The sequence below is a fragment of the Diospyros lotus genome, chromosome 6 (genome assembly GCF_014633365.1).
Source record: "Diospyros lotus cultivar Yz01 chromosome 6, ASM1463336v1, whole genome shotgun sequence".
Classification (NCBI taxonomy): domain Eukaryota; kingdom Viridiplantae; phylum Streptophyta; class Magnoliopsida; order Ericales; family Ebenaceae; genus Diospyros; species Diospyros lotus.
In genome coordinates this window covers 33,816,383-33,840,579 of record NC_068343.1, presented here as the reverse complement: position 1 = coordinate 33,840,579, position 24,197 = coordinate 33,816,383, and the positions used below count along the sequence as shown (strand labels likewise).

At 33.6% G+C, this 24,197-nt stretch overlaps 2 protein-coding genes and 2 non-coding genes across 5 annotated transcripts; 1 reads left to right on the top strand and 3 right to left on the bottom strand.

Moving 5' to 3' along the window:
• Positions 1–1,323: 1,323 nt before the first annotated feature.
• LOC127803288 (UPF0481 protein At3g47200-like) lies at positions 1,324–3,316 on the bottom strand. 2 transcript variants are annotated; one of them, XM_052339403.1, is made up of 2 exons: positions 3,180–3,316; positions 1,324–2,855 (listed from the first exon to the last, which is right to left on the bottom strand). In XM_052339403.1, exon 2 carries the CDS (start codon positions 2,840–2,842, stop codon positions 1,571–1,573), a length of 1,272 nt encoding a protein of 423 aa, XP_052195363.1. In that variant the 5' UTR covers positions 2,843–2,855; positions 3,180–3,316; the 3' UTR covers positions 1,324–1,570. The 2 variants fall into 2 exon arrangements, with proteins under 2 accessions (XP_052195363.1, XP_052195364.1); XM_052339404.1 differs by having other exon boundaries at positions 3,162–3,276.
• A 4,771-nt stretch (positions 3,317–8,087) lies between these two features.
• On the bottom strand, positions 8,088–8,194 carry LOC127805382 (small nucleolar RNA R71). Its single transcript, XR_008024116.1, has one exon. It is a non-coding gene; the product is annotated as a small nucleolar RNA R71 (small nucleolar RNA).
• Positions 8,195–18,592: 10,398 nt separating this feature from the next.
• Positions 18,593–19,873, bottom strand: LOC127804476 (uncharacterized). The gene has a single exon (XM_052341344.1). It carries the CDS (start codon positions 19,871–19,873, stop codon positions 18,593–18,595), a length of 1,281 nt encoding a protein of 426 aa, XP_052197304.1.
• LOC127805373 (small nucleolar RNA R71) lies at positions 19,362–19,468 on the top strand. The gene has a single exon (XR_008024109.1). It is a non-coding gene; the product is annotated as a small nucleolar RNA R71 (small nucleolar RNA).
• Positions 19,874–24,197: the final 4,324 nt, after the last annotated feature.

Sequence of the window (24,197 nt, the reverse complement as noted above, 5' to 3'; positions counted from 1 at the left end):
GGCAAAGCATTGGGTATTTTTAAATAATTTATAAAGCATATTTAATTTGCAAAATTAAATAATGATTAATCTTCATACGGGTTGGGTCATGGCTGATGGGGAGAGAAGGTCTGGTTCTGATCGTTTGGTGAGTCAATCCTGGATGGATGTCATATTAATTAATTAATTAATTAGTTAATTGATGGGTAAAGTTAATCATTTTTTATGTAATGATTAGTTTTTAATAAATATATTTTATTTTTAAATAAGGTATATTATTTTAAATATTAATTAATAAAATATATTATTAGAATTTAATAATTATCTTAAAATAATGATTAATATTATTAATATTTAACTAATTAATTACTTTCATAATGACAGCCATTTTGTATTTTTGATTTACCATTCAATTGCCAAAAATACAAATGCGTCAGCTGAGATTGAAAATTGCTAATGGTTTGATACCTATTTGTAAGAATTTAGAGTTTGAAAATAAATTATGATTAAACCATCAAATATATAAACGAACACAAAAGATTTCTGTAAAAAATTCAAATTAAGAAAAGTTATAAACAAAAAAAAACAAAATATCAGTATGCTAACATTGCTACATTAATTCCAGTATATTGAGTATATATTTATAGATCTATCGGTCATCTATGAATATATGTAAAAAATAATTTATATAAATTTATATTCTAATCAGAAGATGAGTTATGAAAATGATAAATCTTAATGAGCCACGAAGATAAATATTCAATCACAATCAAATTTGAATTCTAATTCACAATCATCACAATAACAAAAGAATATATATATATATATATAGAAGGAAAGAATTTGTGTTTATACTTAGCATTTTTCTTATGCATCTCAAACCAAGCCTTGTGACCTTTGTGATGGAGGATAAAATTCTCTGCAAGGGTGAAGTTGACACATGGTCTAGTGTTTGAATGACAGTTGTGTTTTTGTTTTTGAGGAATATGTCCCTTCTATCAAATAGTTACATGTCACTATACTTTTTTTCCCTAGCTAGTGGACACATGGGTTTTAACTAGGTTCATACTCCCGAGTCATGTCGTAGCAAATGGGACAACAAAAATCACGCCCAGACTATCTTAGATTAAACTATAAAATCCTTTTACACTCTAATGTTAAAGGGAAGTCTTAAGATTTTAATCTACTTACCTACTATCCTTTTATACTCGATTTCTAAAATCCGAACACTAGATTATAGGACTTTTTCCGGACAAATAAAAGCCTTGTGCTTGCAGGAAATTGGCAGTTGGTGATTCAAGTCTCGACTTCCAACAACAGGACCATGGTATATAGATTAGTACGTAGCTCAATATCCTTCTCATTCACTTGATATTTAATTTGGAACAAATTTATACATATATATATATATATATGATTTAGTTTGGAAGAGGCGAAACCAACAGAAGAAGGATTAAGCTAAAACAGAGGAGATCTAATTAAGGGTGCGGATGGTAATGGCTTCAGATGAAGCAAAAGGGGATCAAGAGTCTGCTGTGTTTTTTTCTTGGTTATGGCTAGCTTGATGTGATCTCCAAAACAAATTACTTATTTAGCTGCCTTTGAAGTACGCAAGAACAGAAAATAGAGTTTGAACAATGGTGAGAAAAAGCAACAAGAAGGCTGCAAACTTGAGCTTTGCGATCCAGGCGTTTTTGCGCTGCCTGCAATGGCGGTTCACGTCCAGGCATACTTGGAAGTAACAGAAGTTCTCGGAAGATATCTGCACCAACCTTGACAAGTCTTTCAGCATGTTGTAAACTGTGGTGTCGTTAGCTATGGAGCTTTCAATGATATTTCTGTGGCGAAGCAGTTGAACATCTCTGGGGGAATTCACCAGGCAATTGATGAAGGCCATGTAGTCGCTAACGTACTTCCGCTGATCGGCTTGAAGATGGCGTTGCTCGTAGAGAACTATGTTCCTAAAGGGAAATTCGGTGTATTCTTTGATGGTTAGACGTGGGATCTCCATAATGCCACTGTTGAACTGTACGTCGAACAAGTTCGTTGTCTTGACCATCTGGAACTCAACTCCAGCTTCTTGCAGCTCAGTTGCCGAATCCACGAAGCCCCATTTCTTGTCCGCATCGCCTGGGCGGTTGTTATTGAGAGCTCTGATGAATTGGCAACCCCAACTGTGATGAACTAGGCCAAGGAGATGTTTCACTTCGGTGCCGTTGTTGACGACTTCTAGTCTCTGGTTTGGCACGACCCATTTCAAAAACCCTAAAGCCAAGCGGATGATATCGTCATTGTGTTCGCTCCGAAGCCTAGTCTTCTTGAACAAGTGATCGATGATGAAGAACGGGATCTGGTTGTCAAGTAGAATCAGGTCTCGCCTCAGTTCTCGCCTTAGGCTCGCTTGAACTTCATCCTTGGCCATGATAAGATCATGGTCTTCTTCTTGCTGCTTGTCTTTGTTTTTGTACCTGCGAAACAGCTCGATAATGCAGCAGCCATCAAGAAGCAACATTTCCACAAACTCATCTCTGCTAAAACTCGTCGTCTGATCATCTAGATGAAGAAATTCCCATGCCCTTTGTTCCAATCCTCGAATTTCCACCACGTATTTATCCACAGTGTTCTCCCTTAGTCGTTCAAGAAGCTGTTTCAGGTATTTGAGCTTTTGCTTCTCCATTTCTTGCAGCTCCCTCTCGCCTCGATACCGAGGACCGATGGCGACGCTTGTGGGTTTGTCGACGTTGTGCAGTGGATCGCGCACTCCCAAGAGACAGTTGTTGAAGGATATTGAAGCAGCAGGTAATCCGTCAAGCTTGTGGCTAATGCGGATTGCCACTGGATCTCTTTCTTGGTCCGTTGGCATTCTCTTTCTTAGTCTGTAAAAGAAGAAGCCATTTAATTTAGTGTCAAGAAGAAGGTAATTAAGTTCCATTAGCTTCCCTTAATCCAAAATGATTACTACAGGGAAACATTCTCCATCTGATTAATCATTCTCTGGAGAAGAAAATGCATGAATTCACTGTACTGATTTTGAAGTGAGCATAGAAATTTCAGGGATTAGTTGATTAAATTGAAATCAAATCCCATCTCCAGAATAAAGCCTAATCTAATCCCTGTAATTGTAGCAAGATAATGCTAATGTAAGTAAAGAGAAAATTAAGGTGGGTTTGGGAAATCTTAACACTTAATTATAAGCTTGCCTGCCAGAAGCTGAACAACTCCTTGCTCCTCTTCTCTCTTTGTTCTGCTTTTCCTTTTTTCAAGAATGCGATCAAAGGAGTGGTTCATGAACATATAATTAATATTATATATATAATAAAACAAAAAGGATATTATATATACACACATAACATAATGCTATTGACGTGCAGCCTAATCCAGGTGATCAATTAATTAATGGGGGGTTGCTGAATGAGAGCAGCCGGGTATGTGACATATTTTTAGTTTGATTGAAGTAGCAATAATAATGAATCATTTATATATATATATATATAGTTGGGGCATCTGGGGGTGGGTGGGTGAGTCAATTTTGGCAGCTACCCATCATTTTTAATGTCATTTAGCATCCCTAATAATTAAACTTATTTACTAATTTAATACCACTCAACATGTTTTGTTTTGGGTTAAATCAAGGGATTTATATTAACACTTAATTAATTTTTTTACTAAACATTATGATGCTGCAATTTGGTAAGTTATATTCTGATCATCTTGGGGTTATATAATAGGTTGCATTAAAATAAAAAACAAATATAATATAAGAGGGAAATGAGGAACCATTATTATTTTAAAAAATAAAAAATGAAAACGTAGAAAAATGTGTAAATAAAAAAAAATAAGGATATTTTTGTAAATATAATTTTTAATATTAAAAATTATAAAAAATAGTTATTCAATATAAAAATAAACATACATTCCATAATGTATTTAAACAAATTATAGAAAAAAATAAAAATTTTGAGTTATAAACGAAAAATATTTCATCTCTGTTTGTGAACAGAAATGTGTTTCTAAATTGGAAATGCATTTTTGATATTTTCTTAATATTACAAAACGATCATGAAAAGTTTCTGAAATTACAAAAAATAACTTAGAAACTTCTTTTCAAGTTTTAGAAACGGAAATGTTTTGAAAACGTCAAAATGACGCCCTTAAGAAGGTTCTGTGCATCATAGATTGTACATGTAGTATTATGTGTATATGGTTCAATGATTAATGTTGATTTACAAGACCAATTACAAAAATGTTGGAACCAAAATAATATAATTTTTAGCATAAAAAATTAATGTTTTTGTGTGTAAATATTAATGGATGATGATTACTTTGGTGTTATTTGAATGACTTGTTTAATTTTATGAGTTTTATTCCAATTTGATATAGATAATGATATATAGGTTTGGTGGTTTATATCAAAACATGATGTTTTTGTCATTGATGACTAGCAATCGTTTCCATACTATTAAGAAAAATAAAAAAATATATTTTTTAACGATAGGAATCATACTGTCGCTAATTGTTCACATTATTAACGAGAGGAAATATTATCGTTATTGGTTTGTGTTTTAACAATTAAAAAGTTATTTTTAACGACAAGAATCATACGGTCGCTAATTGTTTAGACTATTAACGATGGGAAATATTGTCGTTATTGGGTTATAATTTGGTAGTTAATAATTATTTTTAACGACGGGAATCATACAGTCGCTAATACAATTAACGACGGGTTATCATTCCCGTCGTTAAAGACTTTTATCCTTAGAGGAAATAACGACGACTGACGACAAGAAAATTCCAATCGTTACAACTTTTTAACCACCGAAAATCAACTTTCAACGACTGATTTTCCTGTCGTTAAAACCCGTTTTTCTTGTGGTGATGATAGTTGGAACCAAAATAATATAATTTTTAGCATAAAAAAATTAATGTTTTAAAATATAATTTTGACAACTAGTCTTCATAAAAAATGTTTTATAATTTTTAAAAAATAATTGATAATTTTGTTAAAAAGTGGTATTAATTCTTTAAAAAATAATTATAATTCTATGAATGTCTAAATATTATATACAAATAGGATTACCAATAATATAATGCATACATTATTTACTATAACATAATGAGTTTTGTAGTTTTGATACATGATAAATGTTATTTATACACTTAGATAGGCCAATAAACTTAGCATTTATTCAATTGATGAGCACAATTTGTACTTAATTTGAATCAATATTTGGTCATGTAGGCACTGATTGTGTGTTAAAGGCAATTAGAGCGAAAATGATGATGTTAGCACATAATTGGAGCTAAACTCGGGATTGAAGGCATGGAACGTGTAGTCAAGGTTGATGTCGATAAAGCCACAAAGATCGAACGTGAAGTTGAAGAGTTGGGAAGTCAAGGAGAAGTGTCTCACAATCTTGCTGCATAATGTATTTCATGGCAGGATCGTGGTGGGATTTACTTACTGTGGCTCACGATTTGACCATAGGAAGCATTCTGTGGTAAGACTGTGGTAGGGCACAGAACTTCATGAAAAAATCATTTTGAGCCTGTTTTCTTCCAAAACGAATGGGAATGGACTCCTTCAAAGGGCACGACTCTGAAAACCTAAAAAAGACTATTTAAAGGCTAATTCTTGGAGGATTGGAGAGTTTTGGGGCTAGAGAAAAAGTGAAAATTGAAGGAGGGAGAAGAAGATTTTTGGAAGAATTCAACCATTTGGTTGTATTTTTTCTGTTCTTTCTTCTATTCTAGATCATGACTTCTGTTTTTATTGTTCTATATCATTGATTGAAATCATGTTAGGCTAGGTGTTTTGTAATTAGGGTGAATGATAAAATCTTGTTCATTGTCGGTTTAATTCAAAGTATTCGATTTGGCGCCGTTACCGAGGATTGTCTCTTTTGATTATTACTTTAGCTAAGATTAGCTTTAACATCTGTGTTGCTTCCTATAATTCCTGACGCTAAACTATTTCAAGTTTTGCTGTGTTAGGGTTGAGATAGTGCATGCACCATTCAGAACATCTCGATCTTGTTGAGCTTGATCCGGAAATTGAACGAACTTTTCATCAAAGACGTCGTGAATAATAGGCAACGAGGGAATCGACAATAGAACACTATGGATGATAACGCAAATCAGCTTGTTCGAGTAAATCATGCAATGGAAGTCAATGAGAGAAATATCTTGACGGGGGACTTCATGATGCCTCCAGTCATTGAGAACTGGTCCAGTATAATTTATCCTCCGTATGGGCACGATAACTTCCAGTTGAGACCAGATGTGATCAACTTACATTACAAAAAAATAGATTTTTTGCAGCGATTTTTTTGCAGCGATTTTCAAAACTGTCGTAAAACATGATATTTTGTGGTGGTTTTTCAACCGCTACAAAATATGTTTTTTATGGTGGTTTATCCAACATTTTACGGCAGTTTTTCAGAACCATCGCAAAATTAATTAATTTAAAATTATAAAAATAAATTTAGCGACAGTTTTAAACAACGGCCGCAAAATTCAGGACTAAAAAAATAAAAAATTAAATTTAGCTGTAGTTTTGTCAAAATCGCCGCCAAATTCATTAATAAAAATTCAAAATAAATTTTGCGGTGGTTTTAATCAACCGTCGCAAAATTCAGCAATAAAAAAATAAAAAAATTAAATTTAGCGATGATTTTTTCAAAGCTCCACCAAATTCATTAATAAAAAAATTCAAAAAAATTAAATTTAGCGACGATTTTGTCAAAACAGTAGCAAAATTCATTAATAAAAAAATTCAAAAATAAATTTCACGACGGTTTTAATCAATCGTTGCAAAATTCAGCAATAAAAAATAAAAAATTAAATTTCAAAAAAAAATTAATAATTTAAAAATTAAATTAAATTAAATTATTTTATTTTTTAATCAATTAATTTATTTATATGAATTAATTTATTTAATTTAACTCAATTAAATTAAATAATTTATTTATTTTAAATTTATCAATTAATTTATTTATTTTAAATTAATTAATCAATTATTTTATTTTATTTAATTAATTAGTTTAAAACATTTTATGTTCAATTAATTAATCTAATATGTTAACTCTTTTTAGGTGTTTTGAGAGTTTAATTAATTAATTTAATTTAATTCAATTTAATAAAATAAAAAAAATTATTTAATTTAATTTAATTTGGCGTCAAGTGTAATTTCAAAAAGTTGAGTTTGTGAGTGCAAAGAGAATTCTGAAAAATAGTGGTTCGATTATTTTATAATTAATATGCGCGAGTATGTTACAAGATGGCTTTGCAGATCAGGTGGCTTCGCGCGTGTGCGCGTATGGCAGGTCATGGGATCGAAACTTGGGGAAGGCATTTGCTGGAATAAATTCCGACAGGCACGGTGGGCGGGTGGACGCGCTCGCAGGCGTGTAGGGGCGGGGCAATGGCGCATGCAGGGGCGGGCCTCGCGTGCACATGCTATTTTTTCCCGCGTCCAGGAAACAACGATGGTTTTGAAATTACCAAAACCGCTGCTAAATTATTTTTATAATTAAATTTAATATTAAATTAAATAATTTAATATTAAATTCAATTAATTTTAGCGGCGATTTTAAAATCGCTACTAAATTTTCAAAATCACAGCTAAAAATATCACTTAGCGGTTGTTATACCAACGGTTGCTAAAAATTGTTGCTAAATGCTGTGTGACGACTATATCTGCGGTTAAAATATCACTTAGCGGCAGTTATACCAGCAGTTGCTAAAAATCGCCGCTAAATGCTGCACAACGGCTGTACCTGCGGCGATTTTGAAAACTGTCGCTAAATGCAAAAAAAAAAAAAAAGTCGCTAAATGCCAGTTTTTTTGTAGTGTTATGCTCCAACAACATACCCTTCTATGGGAGAAGTGGTGAAAATCCGCATTATCATCTCTCCCGCTTTCTGGAATATTGTGGAAATTTCAAGCATGAAGGTGTCAATGAAGAAGCACTTTAGATGCGACTCTTCCCTCACACGTTGAAAGACAAAGCCCGGGAGTGGTTGGATTCCTTACCAACTAGCAGCAGTACTACATGGGCTGATTTGGTTCATAAGTTTACATTGAAATATTTTCCATTAGCTAAGATCATCAAGCTTAAGCATGAAATTTCAACTTTCCAACAAGCTAAATCTAAGAGTTTTCATGAGGCATGGGAACAATTCAAGGAGTTGTTGAGGAAATGTCCAAGTCATGGTTCCCGTTATTAGCACAAAATCATTATTTTTACGCTAGACTGACTCCCTATAGTCGTTCAACAGTTGACTCTACAACAGGTGGTTCCGTTCGAAACAAATCAACTGGGGACCTACATGATCTTTTTGAAACAATGAGTGAGTAGTTCGGTATGTGGCTAGATAGGAATTCACATAAAAAAGCAGTTAGAGTGCATGAAGTGGATGTGAGTACTTTGATGCTAACTAAGATTGATGCTTTTTCAAAACAAATGGAAGCATTCATATACTCCTCATCCGTTAATATGGTGCAAGGATTTCTTCCTGTTTGTGTAACGTGTGGGTCAAATCATTAATCTACAAAATGCCCATTAGTCATCATGGATTCTTGCTTTACGGAGCAGGTTGCCTATACACAAAATTTCCAATGCCAATAAAATTTCCAGAGGCAGCATAGCAATCCATTCTCTTAGACATACAATCCTGGCTGGAGAAACCATCCTAACTTCTCGTATGGCAACAATCAGAATAGTCAAAATCCACTAAAACAGGGAAGACCATAAGAAGAAAAAAGAGGATGGGAAAAAATGGTCTCGAAGCTTCAAGAACGAACCGATGCAGCTTTTAAGAATATAGAAAATCAAATTGGGCAGCTGGAAAAACTTCTCACTGAAAGGCAATCAGGCACGTGGCCAAGTAATACAAAAGTTAACCCGAATGAGCAAACGAATGCAATAACAAGGAGTGGGGTGCAATTACCGAAAATTCTTATTAAAAGACCTGGTGTGACAAAAGAAAATGACACAACGAAAGAGACAAAAGATACACTTGATGAGCCCGAAGTGGCTGTTGAGTAAGAGAAGGTAATCCCGCCACCGGTTAAGCTGTATGTTCCTCCAATTCTATTCTCTCAGAGATTGCACAAACACAAGACGGACAAGCATTTTGAGAAGTTTTTAGAGGTATCTAAGAAGCTCCATATAAATATACCTTTTAATGATGCTCTAACTCAAATGCCTAGCTATGCGAAGTTTATGAAGGAAATCTTGTCAAATAAGAGCAAACTCTAGAAGTATGAAATTGTTATACTAACGGAGGAAAGCAACGCCATATTGCAAAACAAACTACCACCGAAGCTAAAAGATCCCAAGAGTTTTACCATTCTTTGTACCATTGGTAGTTTATATTTTGAGCATTCTCTATGTAACTTGGGTACGAGTATCAATTTGATGCCTTACTCTATTTTTCAAAAGCTCAACTTAGGAGAAGCAAAGCCTACAAGAATATCATTACAGCTCACTTATATGTCCGTGAAACATCCATGTGGGATTGTCAAAGACATTTTGGTGAAAGTGGATAAGTGTATCTTCCCAGCTGATTTTGTCATTTTAGACATGGGAAAGGACAAGGATGTTCCGTTGATTTTGGGTTGGTCCTTCCTAGCTACTGGGTGAGCATTGATTGATGTGCAGAAAAGAAAACTCATGCTAAGGTTAAATAAGGAGCAAATTACATTTAATGTGTTCAAAGCTCTCAAATTTCCTAGTCTGTCAGATTTTTGTTCCAAGATTGAGATTATGGATAGAGAGACAGCTAACACTTTCACATTGGACCACCCGTCGAATCCTTGGGAAGCATGCATTATGCATTCACAAGACGAAGATTCAAATTCAGCTACTATTGAAGAATGCACTAGGTACTTGCTGGGGTCAAAATTGATCAGAACAGGGAAGCAGCACGTACCGCTAGGCACGAGTCCTCCACGACCGCTACCCTCCATTCAACAAGCTCTTAAACTTGAGCTGAAGCAATTTCCACCTCATCTTCGATATGCCTATCGGTGAATCTTCTACCCTTCCAGTTATCATTAAAAATTCTATCAGTAAGGAAGAGGAAGATAAATTACTTCAGGTGCTCTGGGAGTACAAATTGGCTATTGGATGGACTATAGCGGATATCAAATGTATTAGTTGTAATACGCCATGTTGGTATGAGGTTGCCACGAAACCTAAAGACAACAACATGTTGAGGGTATGTAGGAACTTCGGGACATGGCTGGGATACTCTAAAACATGATGGTTGGAAGGACATTGCCCGATATCTTGAGGAGGTTTATACCGGAATCGATGCAACCACATGAGTTTCAGCCTGACTTGGAAGCCGATTCCTATCAAGAAGCCACTCCCGACTCTCATTCTCGGTCTTTTCCTCCCTGGAAGAATGGGCCAAGATTACCACCACCAAGGAAGAATCCCCACATTACGACCAAAAGAAATGATAATCCACAAATAGAAGATAGGGCAAGGAGCCCACAAAATGGGAGATACCATGAAATCGTGGCCAGTACCCTAACGGGGGGAATACAAGATAACCAAACAAGATGAAGTATACAAGATTATATGAAAAGGGTAGCTGAAACGGTACTTGAACAGAGGAAATTAATCCCGGTCGTAGAAGAGCAACAACGTTGAAAATTTCCCTTTACTGCCCAGGAAATTCAAGATGCCCCAGGTCACCCCCTATTCCGACAAAGATGATCCTTATGATCGCATTCAAAACTACGAGTCATTGATGCTATTGGACGGATAGGAAGATGACATAATGTGCCGGGCCTTCTTTCTTAACTCTGTTGAGGCAAGCCCGAACATGGTTCAACAGTTTACCCGAGGCCTCTATCTCTTTATTTGTACAGCTTAGAATAGAATTCATTAAGGCCTTTGTAATTAATAGTCAAAGAAAGAAGGACGCTACATACTTACTCAATATTTAGCAGGGAAATAAAGAAACTCTGTGTCAGTATGTGGACAGATTTCGTAATGCTACACTTGAGATCTGTGATTTACCAGTTGAAATGGCAGTGTCTACTATGTTACATGGAACACGGTTAACTTTCTTACAAGAATCATTATCTTTGGATCCACCAACATCCCTAGCAGATTTGTTTGTTAGGGCAAATAAATGCTCCATACAGAAGTTATCAGAACTGTAAGAGGGAATGAGGATTGTAACGTCCCCATTTTTCATAGTTAATATTTATATATTTTTTCCCTGGGACGCGACGCCAGGCCGGTTACCAAAAACTCATGACAACCTCTTCCTTGGAAACCCTGGCTGAGCAATTCAAGGGGAAGCATCAGAATAGTTGGCACTTGCCAAAGTCTTAATTAAAATACGACACCTAACATACTTATTTCTGAAAACAAACCTTGCTATTGTTTCATCCATTCACTTATCATATTCTTAAGCATACATCGAGGTCAATTACAATAAGCAATGCTAAATCTAACACGTTAGTTTATTACAAGATCTACAACAATAGCACCACTAGGAACTTATGGTCAGGACCGCTCTGTACACGTCTAACCCTGCCTTGCTTATACCTTGCTTTTACTTGAAATGACGCAAGCAAAACGTGAGCCACAAGGCTCACAAGCATAATAATATGAAGGTGACAGGTTAAGAATAGAACTTTTCCCATACCATGTGCAGTCCATGCCAATGCAATAACATACCATGCCATGATCCATGTGTGTTTTAGCTCTAAATGCATAAACCTAAATTAAGCTGCATATAAAGGATCCTTAGGGCCCACATAAGAACAAAGAACACATAATGACGCCCAAGTCCCACATACAAGCCTGTAGCAGCCCAATATAGGCTACCATGTCCTGTCATCATACATAACTTGTCATCATAACATAGCATAACATAACATGTCGTTGTCATGGTCTGTTCCATGGGCATATACTGTGGGCCTAACCCAACTCTCATAACATAACATGTCGCTGCCAGCTAATTCGCAAGCGTACGAATCGCGCAAGTAATATAATGAATGAGTAGAGTGTTGATCCCACGAGGATTGGATTAAGTACCAAAATTAGATTAACTTTAATATTATTTAGACTATAAAAAGAGATGAATTTGAATAAATTAAAATAATGAAAACTAAAATTAAACACAAATTAAAAAAAAATAACTTCACTTAGAAAAAAAGGAGGCAACTAGGGTGTTTCGAATCCACTTATTAATCCATCTTAATTTTCAATCAATTGGGTTTCTATCAATTCAATGGGATGAATATCTAAATTGGTTAGTTTCTTCCTCAAGATTTACTAACCTAATTAAATCTCAATTTGTTAACAATCAACTTATTTCCCAATAGTTATAACAAACCAAAATTCATTATTAAGTTCAAATTCATTATCCCTCATAAGATTCAAGTATTAAATCCCTTATCAACTATTTATCTTATGAAATTTATTACTTCAACCTATTATGAAGATCACCTCTCGGTGTCAAATCATAATACAAAATTAATTAAATGATGGTTAAATCACTCAATCACAATAAGAACAAGTAATAAATAATTGAACTCACGATAGAAAACCCAATTAATAAAAATTAAGAATTCATAACAACCTTCATCTCAAACCCTAGTTAAATACAATTAGTCCATAATAAAATTAATGAAATAAAAACAAAATTAAATGAAGAATGAAGAAGAGAAAGGTCCATGCGCCGCTCTCATCCGTCTGTTCGTTGCCTTCTTGTGTGCGCCTGGCTTAAACCTCTATTAATTGCTTCATTCAATTTTCTTCAATGCTGTGCAGTCTCCAATTCTCCTTGTGCGCCGCCAAGTCTGTGTCTCCTCCTCAGCCTTCCATTCTCCCCCTTAATCTCTTATTATATACATAAATTTATAGGATGCACGGCCGCTGCCTTCCTTCCCCCTTAGTGCCTTTATTATTATTATTATTATTATTATTATTATTATATATAAATATATATATATATATATAATGCATATGGCAGCCCTAATCCCTCATTTTCAATCTCACGCCACTGCCACACTATTTTATATATAATATAATACATATATATATAAATATTATAATTTAATATATGGTATAATATATAATATCTAATATACTATTAATTATAATAACTTTGATTATATTATAATAATAATAATTATTATTATATAAAATATTTATTTATTTTTATTTTTATTCTTATTAAAATATTTATTTTAAAATTAACTTTATAATATTTTTTTCTTTTCTTTTTACGTCCAAATTTTTGAAATAATATCCTTTGCTGAGTTCCTACAAAAAGAGATTAAAATGATGTAAAATCCATATAAACATATTTTATGTAGAAAAAATCACATAAGGTTAAGATAAAAAATAGATAAAAATATGCATATAATGAAGCCCTATCAAATACCCTCACACTTAACCTTTTGCTTATCCTCGAGCAAAGTAGAGAAATTCCATACTCAAAAGAACAAAACATGTATTTGGAATCATTCATCATATTCAAAACCCTTTGTTATGTCTACATCTAAATTCTCAATCGAGAATATACAATAGCAAATAAAGAGAAATTGAGCATACTCACATTTCCTAGCTCAAGAATTCATACAAAATTCTAAACTTAATCATGTTTTGTCATGTACCCAGCACAATTGAATAATGGAACACTCATTCTTGTAATCATCCCTTCTCACTACTACAAACAAAGGTAGCAAATTAGGGTTTTTTTTTTTAATATATATATATTTAACGAGTGCATTTTATGCTCCATCTCGTTTTTTTTTTTTTAACTATTGAACGAGTGCATTTTTGCTCCATCTCGCTTTTTCATTTTTTTTTTTTTAATTATCAAACGAGTGCATTTTATGCTCCATCTCGCTCAACATTATTCTCCCTACTTACTTAAACCTTGTTTAGGCCTAGCTCAAAGGGAACAATCACAAGAAAAGCATTGCATCTATCTTTCATGCCTAGTCACACAACTTACATGCACGATTTCGCAAAGAACATGTATTTCAACGATCATAAAAACCCAAGTATGCTTAATCTTGTTTTATAAGATATTGTTCATTCCAAATCAAAGACTCAGTGTTAAACACAATAAAGAACCCAAATGCAAATCATGATTCCAAATAACAAGTTTTGTTTATTTTATCTTTCTTTTTTTTTTATTTATTTTTTTTTTTAGGCTTGGGGTTGGGATTGGCCAAATGTGCACTTGATATAAACTCCACCAAAATTTTCACATCAAAACACACATATGCACGTCAAAACACACATATGCAACAAAAATAACACATAACAATTAATAATGTTACCCCCCCCCCCCCAAAAAAAAAAAAAAAAAAAAAACTTATTTAACACATTGTCCTCAATGTGAACCAAAAGAACATGAAAGAAAAACTCCCCTGAAATGCGAAGAAATGCCTGCAAAAATTCTTTTTGTCTCCTACTTTCAAACCTACAAAAAAAAAGAAAAAAAATCAATGAGAAAAGAAATAATAACAAGGACACAAAATCAAGAGACAAAACAAACAAACAAAAAAGACATGCTTAATTTATAGTCTAAAGCTAGACTTTTGGAGCTTTGGTCTTCAAGTGAGTTGGATGGAAGTCTTTTGTGGAATTAGACTTCCATTGATGTATGGCTTCAAACGTTGTCCATTAACCTTGAAAACTTTATCACCACGTTGAACTTCAATTACACCATGAGGAAAAATTCGGGTGATAGTAAAAGGGCCTGACCACCGTGATTTTAATTTTCCTGGAAATAATCTCAAACGAGAATTATATAATAACACCATTTGACCAATTTGAAAATCATGCTTTACAATATGCTTATCATGCCATTGCTTAGTTCTCTCCTTATAAATCTTAACATTCTCGTAAGCATTCAATCTAAACTCATCCATCTCATTTAGTTGCAACAATCTTTTCTTCCCGCAAGCAGTCATATCAAAATTCAAAAATTTAATAACCCAATATGCTTTATGCTCTAATTCCACAGGCAAGTGACATGTTTTTCCATAAACTAGATGATAAGGGGACATACCAATAGGTGTTTTAAATGCAGTCCTATATGCCCATAATGCATCATCCAATTTATGAGACCAATCTTTTCTAGAGGTATTTACTGTTTTCTCCAATATGCTCTTAATTTCTCTATTAGAAATCTCTACCTGGCCACTAGTTTGAGGATGGTACGGTGTAGCAATCTTGTGGGTAACCCCATATTTGGCTAGTAAAGAATCTAGTAAGCGATTACAGAAATGTTTACCTCCATCACTTATAATTGCCCTAGGAACTCCAAAACGAGAGAAGATATTCTTCTTAAAAAACTTAATCACACTTTTAGAATCATTTGAAGGAAGTGCAACTGCTTCTACCCATTTAGAAACATAATCAACAGCAACCAGAATGTATTGGTTTTTAAATGATGAAGGAAAAGGTCCCATAAAGTCAATACCCCAAACATCAAATAACTCAACTTCTAAAATGTTAGCTAAAGGCATTTCATTCCTACGAGACACATTACCTGTTCTTTGGCACCTATCACATGAATGAACAAATGCATATGCATCTTTAAATATGGTGGGCCAATAAAAACCACTTTGAAGCACCTTAGCCGCTGTTTTGGAGGGTCCAAAGTGACCTCCCGTTTCTAAAGAATGACAATGAGTAAGCACACTAACAACCTCATCTTCATTCACACATCTTCTAATAAGTTGATCAGAGCAATATTTAAACAAGTATGGATCGTCCCAAAAATAATTTTTCACTTCAGAAAAGAATTTCTTCTTCTGTTGATAAGTTAAATCATGAGGAACAATATCACTTGCTAAATAATTCACATAATCAGCATACCAGGGCAATGAGGAAATCAGAAGTGCATACAATTGTTCATTAGGGAAGGATTCGTTGATGGGTAGAATTTCCTCTTCATTAGCGTTCTCCCTTTCAAGTCTTGATAAATGGTCAGCTACCAAATTTTTAGCTCTTTTTTTATCTTTAATTTCCAAGTCAAATTCCTGCAATAATAAAATCCATCTAATCAACCTTGGTTTAGCATCTTTCTTTGCTAACAAAAATTTAATTGCAGAATGATCAGTGTATACTATTGTTTTAGCTCCTATAAGATATGATCTAAATTTATCAAAAGCGAAAACAATAGCTAAAAGCTCATTTTCAGTGGTGGCATAATTCAATTACGCATCATTTAAGGTCCTGCTAGCATAATATATGGCATGCAATTTCTTGTCTTTTCTTTGCCCCAATACGGCTCCAACTGCATAGTCACTAACATCGCACATCAATTCAAAAGGAAGAGTCCAATCAGGTGAAGTCATGATAGGTGCTGAAGTCAATTTTTCCTTTATCCTGTTAAAAGAAAATAAGCACTCATTAGTAAATTCAAATGGTATATCTTTAATCAACAAATTACAAAGAGGCTTAGTGATTTTAGAGAAATCTCTTATAAATCTTCTGTAGAACCTTGCATGCCCCAAGAAACTTCTCACTCCTTTAACTGTAGTCGGAGGTGGTAATTTTTCCATTGCTTCAACTTTTTCTCTATCCACGTCAATTCCTCTTTTAGAAACCTTATGACCCAACACAATTCCTTCATGCACCATAAAATGACACTTTTCCCAATTTAATACTAAATTAGTGTCTTCACATCGCTGCAAAACTCGGGAGAGATTAGCCAAACAATTATCAAAAGAAACACCAAAAACTGAAAAATCATCCATAAAGACTTCAATAAAATTTCCAATCATATCATGGAAAATTGCCATCATACACTGCTGAAAAGTAGCAAGTGCATTACACAAACCAAGCAGCATTCTCCTAAAAGCAAAAGTGCCATATGGACATGTAAAAGTAGTATTTTCTTGGTCTTCAGGTGCAATAGGAATTTGTGTATAACCAGAATATCCATCTAAGAAGCAATAAAATTTATTTCCAGCAAGTCTTTCAAGCATTTAATCAATAAAAGGCAGAGGAAAGTGATCTTTTCTAGTGGCGTTATTTAATTTTCTATAATCAATGCAAACACGCCACCCTGTGACTATCCTAGTAGGAATCAATTCATTATTTTCATTTTTAACCACAGTCATACCTCCCTTCTTCGGTACTACTTGAATCGGACTCACCCAACTGTTATCAGAAATAGGATAGATAATTCCAGCATCAAGCCATTTAATAATTTCAGCCCTAACAACTTCTTGCATGTTTGGATTTAATCTTCTTTGATGTTCAATAGATGGCTTAAAATTATCTTCCATTAAGATCTTATGCATGCAAAATGAAGGACTAATACCTTTGATATCTGCAATGGACCACCCTAAAGCTCTAATATGCCTTCTTAATACATTCAAAAGTTCTTCTTCCTCTTCTTTTGTCAAATGTGGAGAAATAATAACAGGAAGAGTAAAAGACTTACCTAGGAATACATACCTCAAATGTGATGGTAACGGTTTTAATTCAAGCTTAGGAGGTACCTCAACAGAAGGTCTAGATTCTTTCCTTAGCTACTCAAAAGCCCTCTTTTCATCTCCACTGAATCGATCAGTTCCATTGGGCTTTATAACAATGTTTTGTGCATGTTTCAATTCCTGCACGTCACCACTTTCAATAGTTAGTAGTTCTTCATCTAATGGATCATGCAAACTATCAACATATTCATCCACACAATAATCAAGAACATCAATTCTTAAACAAGAGTCATCATCATTCAATCCTTTAGAAGCCTGAAAAACATTAAAATTCACCTCTTCAGACCCTATTCTCAAAGTTAACTTACCTTGTTCAAGATCAATTAACGCTCTACCTGTTGCAAGGAATGGTCTTCCTAAAATCAATGGTATTTCCCTATCCTCTTCCATCCTCTTCCATTTCAAGCACAATAAAATCCACAAGAAAAATAAATTTAGCAACTATAACAAGGACATCTTCTATCATTCCTATGGGATGTTTAATGGACCTGTCAGCAAGTTGCAAAGAAACAGAAGTATGTTTAATTTCACCAAGGCCTAGCTTTTTAAACAAAGAATATGGCATCAAATTTATGCTAGCACCTAGATCACAAAGAGCTTTATTAAATTCACAATTTCCAATAATGCATGGTATACTAAAACTCCTTGGATCTTTCAATTTCTAAGGCATCTTGTTTTGAATAATGGCGCTGCACTCTTTAGTAAGCATCACTGTTTCATTCTCATCTAGTCGTCTTTTCTTTGATAAAATTTCCTTCAAGAACTTTACATAACTTGGCATTTGAGCCAATGCGTCTGCAAAAGGAATGTTAATATGCAATTTTTTAAACACATCAAGAAATTTGAGAAAATTCTTATCTTCATTTTGCTTTTGCAATCTCTGAGGAAAGGGAACATATTTCTTCATATTTTCAACCTGCCTTGCATCTTCCTCTTCTTTTTACTTCTTTACTTCTTGCACTGTTTTCCACTTTGGTATCCACTTTGTAGTTTCATTCGACCGCTAATCTTCAAATTTTAACTTTTCTGATTCAGTTGCATTTCGAGCGAGATCGCAGATAGCCCAATTGACTGTTTCTGGAAAATTTTGTCCAACTTCTTCTGGTTCAGCTTTTTCTTATTCATCTTGCCCCACTTGCTTTCCACTCCTCAACTTTATTGCTTTGCACTTCTCTTTTGGATTATTTTCTGTTGTGCTTGGTAGCGTTCCTTGAGCTCTATTATTCACCATATTGGCTATTTGGCCAATTTTCATTTCTAGATTTCTGATGGCAGTTTGCTGATTTTGAAACATAGTGTCTGTCCTAGCCATATAATCTGAAGTCGTCTTAGCCATGGTAGCCACTAAATCTTCCAATGAAGGCTTCTTTTCTTGTTGTTGGAATCCTATTGGAGGCTTCAACACATTCTGATTATTGGACCATGAAAAATTGGGGTGATTCCTCCATCCTGGATTATAAGTGTTTGCATTGGGATTGAATTGCCTTCCTCCTTCATTAGCCACATAGTTGACTTGCTCAGATGGTTGAGGTATAAAATATATCCCGGCTTGACACTCATAGGTAACATAAGGACCAGCACAAATCTCACAAGCTTGCACACAAGATTGAATAGAGTTAATATTTAACTGGTCGATTTTCTTAAAAAGATTATCTACCTTTGCATTCAATGCTGTCATCGCATCAATCTCATGTACTCCAATTGTTCTTCTTGGCATAGATCTTTCAGATGACCATTGATAGTTGTTGTTGGCCATCTCTTCTAGAAGGTTATACGCTTTATCAGTCTCTTTTCCTATTAAAGCTCCTCTTGCAGCTGCATCAATAGTAATCCGAGTGTTATGATTTAAACCATTATAAAATGTTTGAACCACTAACCACTTTGGAAGCCCATGATGAGGACATCTTCTTAACAACTCTTCAAACCGCTCCCATGCTTCATATAAATTCTCCATGTCTGCTTGCATGAAATTGGTTATATCATTTCTCATCTTTGCAGTTTTCGCAGGTGGAAAGAATTTATTGAGAAATTTCTGTGCCAAATCATCCCATGCTGTAATGGAACCTGCGGGCAAAGAGTTCAACCAACACTTAGCTTTATCTCTTAATGAAAAAGGAAATAGCCTAAGTCTAACCGCATCATCAGAGACACCATTTTGCTTAAAAGTATCACAAATCTCTAAAAAATTAGCCATATAAGCATTGGGGTCATCGCTTGGTAACCCGCTAAATTGAATAGAGATTTGAATCATTTGAATAATAGCTGGCTTAATCTCAAAATTATTTGCCCCTATGGTTGGTCTAGTAATGCTGGAGGGTGTTCCATGAATAGAGGGCATAGCATAATCCCTCAAAGCTCTAGCTTGGCTATTCCTTTGCTCCACGATTTCGTCTCCCATGTTTTGTTGAGATTCCAATGTGACCTACAAAGAAGAAATAGAGTATCACAACGGTTAAAAACTTGATTTTTTTTTATTTCTTTATTTTTTATACTTTTTATTTTATTTTATTATTATTAATATTATTATTTTTGAACACTCAAAAATGCAAATAAAAATGCAATAAAAGAGAACACAAAGATGAAGACAAATAACTAAAAACAAATAATGTCTAAATTAATATTCAAGTTAATAAGTATTGATATTAATACCAATCCCCGGCAACGGCGCCAAAAACTTGTTAGGCTAATTCGCAAGCGTATGAATCGCGCAAGTAATATAATGAATGAGTAGAGTGTCGATCCTACGAGGATTGGATTAAGTACCAAAATTAGATTAACTTTAATATTATTTAGACTATAAAAAGAGATGAATTTGAATAAATTAAAATAATGAAAACTAAAATTAAACACAAATTAAAAAAAAATTAACTCAACTTAGAAAAAATGGAGGCAACTAGGGTGTTTCGAATCCATCTTAATTTTCAATCAATTGGGTTTCTATCAATTCAATGGGATAAATATCTAAATTGGTTAGTTTCTTTCCCAAGATTTACTAACCTAATTAAATCTCAATTTGTTAACAATCAACCTATTTCCCAATAGTTATAACAAACCAAAATTCATTATTAAGTTCAAATTCATTATCCCTCATAAGATTCAAGTATCAAATCCCTTATCAACTATCTATCTTATGAAATTTATTACTTCAACATATTATGAAGATTACCTCTCGGTCTCAAATCATAATACAAAATTAATTAAATGATGGTTAAATCACTCAATCACAATAAGAACAAGTAATAAATAATTGAACTCAGGATAGAAAACCCAATCAATAAAAATTAAGAATTCATAACAACCTTCATCTCAAACCCTAGTTAAATACAATTAGTCCATAATAAAATTAAAGAAATGAAAACAAAATTAAATGAAGAATGAAGAAGAGAAAGGTCCCTGCGCCGCTCTCATCCGTCTGTTTGTTGCCTTCTTGTGTGCTCTCATCCGTCTGTTTGTTGCCTTCTTGTGTGCTCTCATCCGTCTGTTTGTTGCCTTCTTGTGTGCGTCTGGCTTAAACCTCTATTAATTGCTTCGTTCAATTTTCTTCAATGCTGTGCAGTCTCCAATTCTCCTTGTGCGTCGCCAAGTCTGTGTCTCCTCCTCAGCCTTCCATTCTCCCCCTTAATCTCTTATTATATACATAAATTTATAGGATGCACGGCCGCTGCCTTCCTTCCCCCTTAGTGCCTTTATTATTATTATTATTATTATTATTATTATTATTATATATAATGCATATGGCAGCCCTAATCCCTCCTTTTCAATCTCACGCCACTGCCACACTATTTTATATATAATATAATACATATATATAAATATTATAATTTAATATATAGTATAATATATAATATCTAATATACTATTAATTATAATAACTTTGATTATATTATAATAATAATAATAATTATATAAAATATTTATTTATTTTTATTTTTATTTTTATTAAAATATTTATTTTAAAATTAACTTTATAATATTTTTTTCTTTTCTTTTTACACCCAAATTTTCGAAATAATATCCTTTACTGAGTTCCTACAAAAAGAGATTAAAATGATGTAAAATTCATATAAACACATTTTATGTAGAAAAAATCACATGAGGTTAAGATAAAAAATAGATAAAAATATGCATATAATGAAGCCCTATCACTACGCCCACATAAGAACACCCACATGCGAAATGTTCTAAATGCATATACTCACCTAGAGTACCCAAACTAGTGTTAGTGTTAATACCCTAATGCTAGATTTAGATGGCATCTAATATTTATATTTATGGGACTAATGATGTAATACTTGTAATATATAATAAAATATGTTTTCATATTTAAGATCATATATTCATTCATAGCTCTCCAATCATTAATATGAATGAATCCTTAGATTTCCAGTTGACAGTCTTATTCTTAAGTGTTGAGAATGTGTGACAATTGACATTTGTAATAAATATGTCTTAATGGTTATTCGCAGTCCTTAGACTTCTCAGATAAGGACTATGATTAGTCGAGTACGAACTGACACATGAGATACTACCTTTGATTAGTATAAGATACTAATGATAAAGAATGGTGAGTCGCATGCCATAATCCATGAGATGGATATAATATACATATGGGTAGGTGTTAGTGGAACGTTTACTGAATGTGACGCACGTGATAGATCACATGGCTCGAAGGATCTATGATCTATCACAGGCTTCGATTGTGTTACTGGTCCTTAGACCAGAAGCAACACAGTTGTCTTGTATGTCGAAGTCAAGAATTTGCCATTACTAAATACCATTCGGTTACCGGGTGGGAGATGCACTGCGTGGTTCCTGTGTAGTGGCGTATGGAGATAGGTGATGCTAATGGGATCCGTCGACCTCCGGCATGAGGTGAACATCCTATGCCATCAGTGGTGGTTATGGTTATATAAATCCCTAGTCAGGGTACATATGATTGAAAAGGTGTTTCTAATGTCGGAAGATGTTTCGATGTGTCATCTCAATCACACCACACTACATCTTGGCATAGCTATCGAGTTAGTGAGTTTGATCAATCCATGACTCTCACTCAATCGGGTTGTTAATTGATGGAAGGATTATGGTACACGGGAATCAGAAGCCCAAATAGGTTTTCAAGAAGTATGACTTCATTACTGATAGGATCGCCCTAACATAATGTTAGTTGTCACTCAGGGTCTTTCGAGTTACATCTAGGAAATGGAGAGATCCTCATTGTAGACCAAAGTGTTCGGTTGGCGTCAAAGGGTTTGACGTGTCTCGATTGCTACTTAGTGGTAAACCTAGAACGTCACACGCATATCCAAGTATAGTGGTTAATTAAGTGATGAAAGTTATAATATTCATTAAGGGTTAATGATTTTTACCGGGATATTAATAATGAGAGTGGTTCTCATTGGATAATTAATTCTTATATAATATTTTATGTATAATAGTTATACATATATTATATAATATTGAGAGAATTAATTTAAATTAAATATATGAAAATTAAAAGAGAATTTTCATTATCTATATAATATATATGATATATTGTATAGATATTAATAGAGAATTTCCATTATCTATATAATATATATGATATATTATATAGATATTAAAAGAGAATTTCCATTCTATGTAATATATATCATATATTATATAGAAAAGACAAGAGTACTCCCAATATATAATATATATATATATGATATATTATATGGAAAAAGAAAATAGAATTTTTATTATATATATATTATATGATATATTATGATATATGGAAAAGAAAAGGACACTTTCAATATATAATATATATGATATATTATATGATAAAAGAAAATAGCACTTCAAATAATATATATGATATATTATTGAAATGGAAAGAGCACTTGAAATAATATATATGATATATTATATTCAAAAGAAAAATGCACTTTCATTATATATAATATATGTGATATATTATATTGAAAATAATATGGCCATCTCCTCCTATAAATAGTTGATCATGGAGAGAAATGAAGGTATGAGAAATCATTTGGCCATATTATGCTTTTCATTCTTGTTGGAATTCTCTTAGCCATTACTCCTAATTTTTCTCTTGATTCCATTGTTGCTAGTGTAGCAAGTCCAACCTAATAGAAAGTCTATTAGTTTTTGGAATTTATTTATCTTTTATCTCCTACACTTAGCTTGGCTAGCACATAAGCTAAGTTATAGGATTCATTCCCTACTTGGAGCGTGGACTAACTAAGCCCCTCGTGCTTTCGAGGGACGGTTTGGTCTAATAGGTTAACTGTTTGGAAGCTATTGGTGTGCAACTGTTGCTATCTTGGAGAAGATTCCAACCTCTACACGGGACTGCAAGCCATCATAAGGTATATATGGCATGGTTTAATTTTGTATTGCATATGGTCATGGGAAACCAAGTCTTGCAAGGTGGTCTTGAACTTATTTTCGTTGCGTTCTTATTTATGTTTTTGAAAATGTTTTAAAAACAATAAAGCCTTTGTATCGATACACCAAGAGTTTGGGTTTCCCTTCAACTAACTCTTAGGCCAACTGGGTCATGCTACTGCTCACACACCCCATCACAACACAAAGCATGTTTATCCCAACGAATGCAATCCAAACCCCATGCATCACACAATATCATGATATGCACAATTCAAGGTGAGAATCTGGTAGTACCAGCTTTTCTGGCCCGTCTCTCACTTATCGTAACAGCTGATAACTGAAGCCCATAC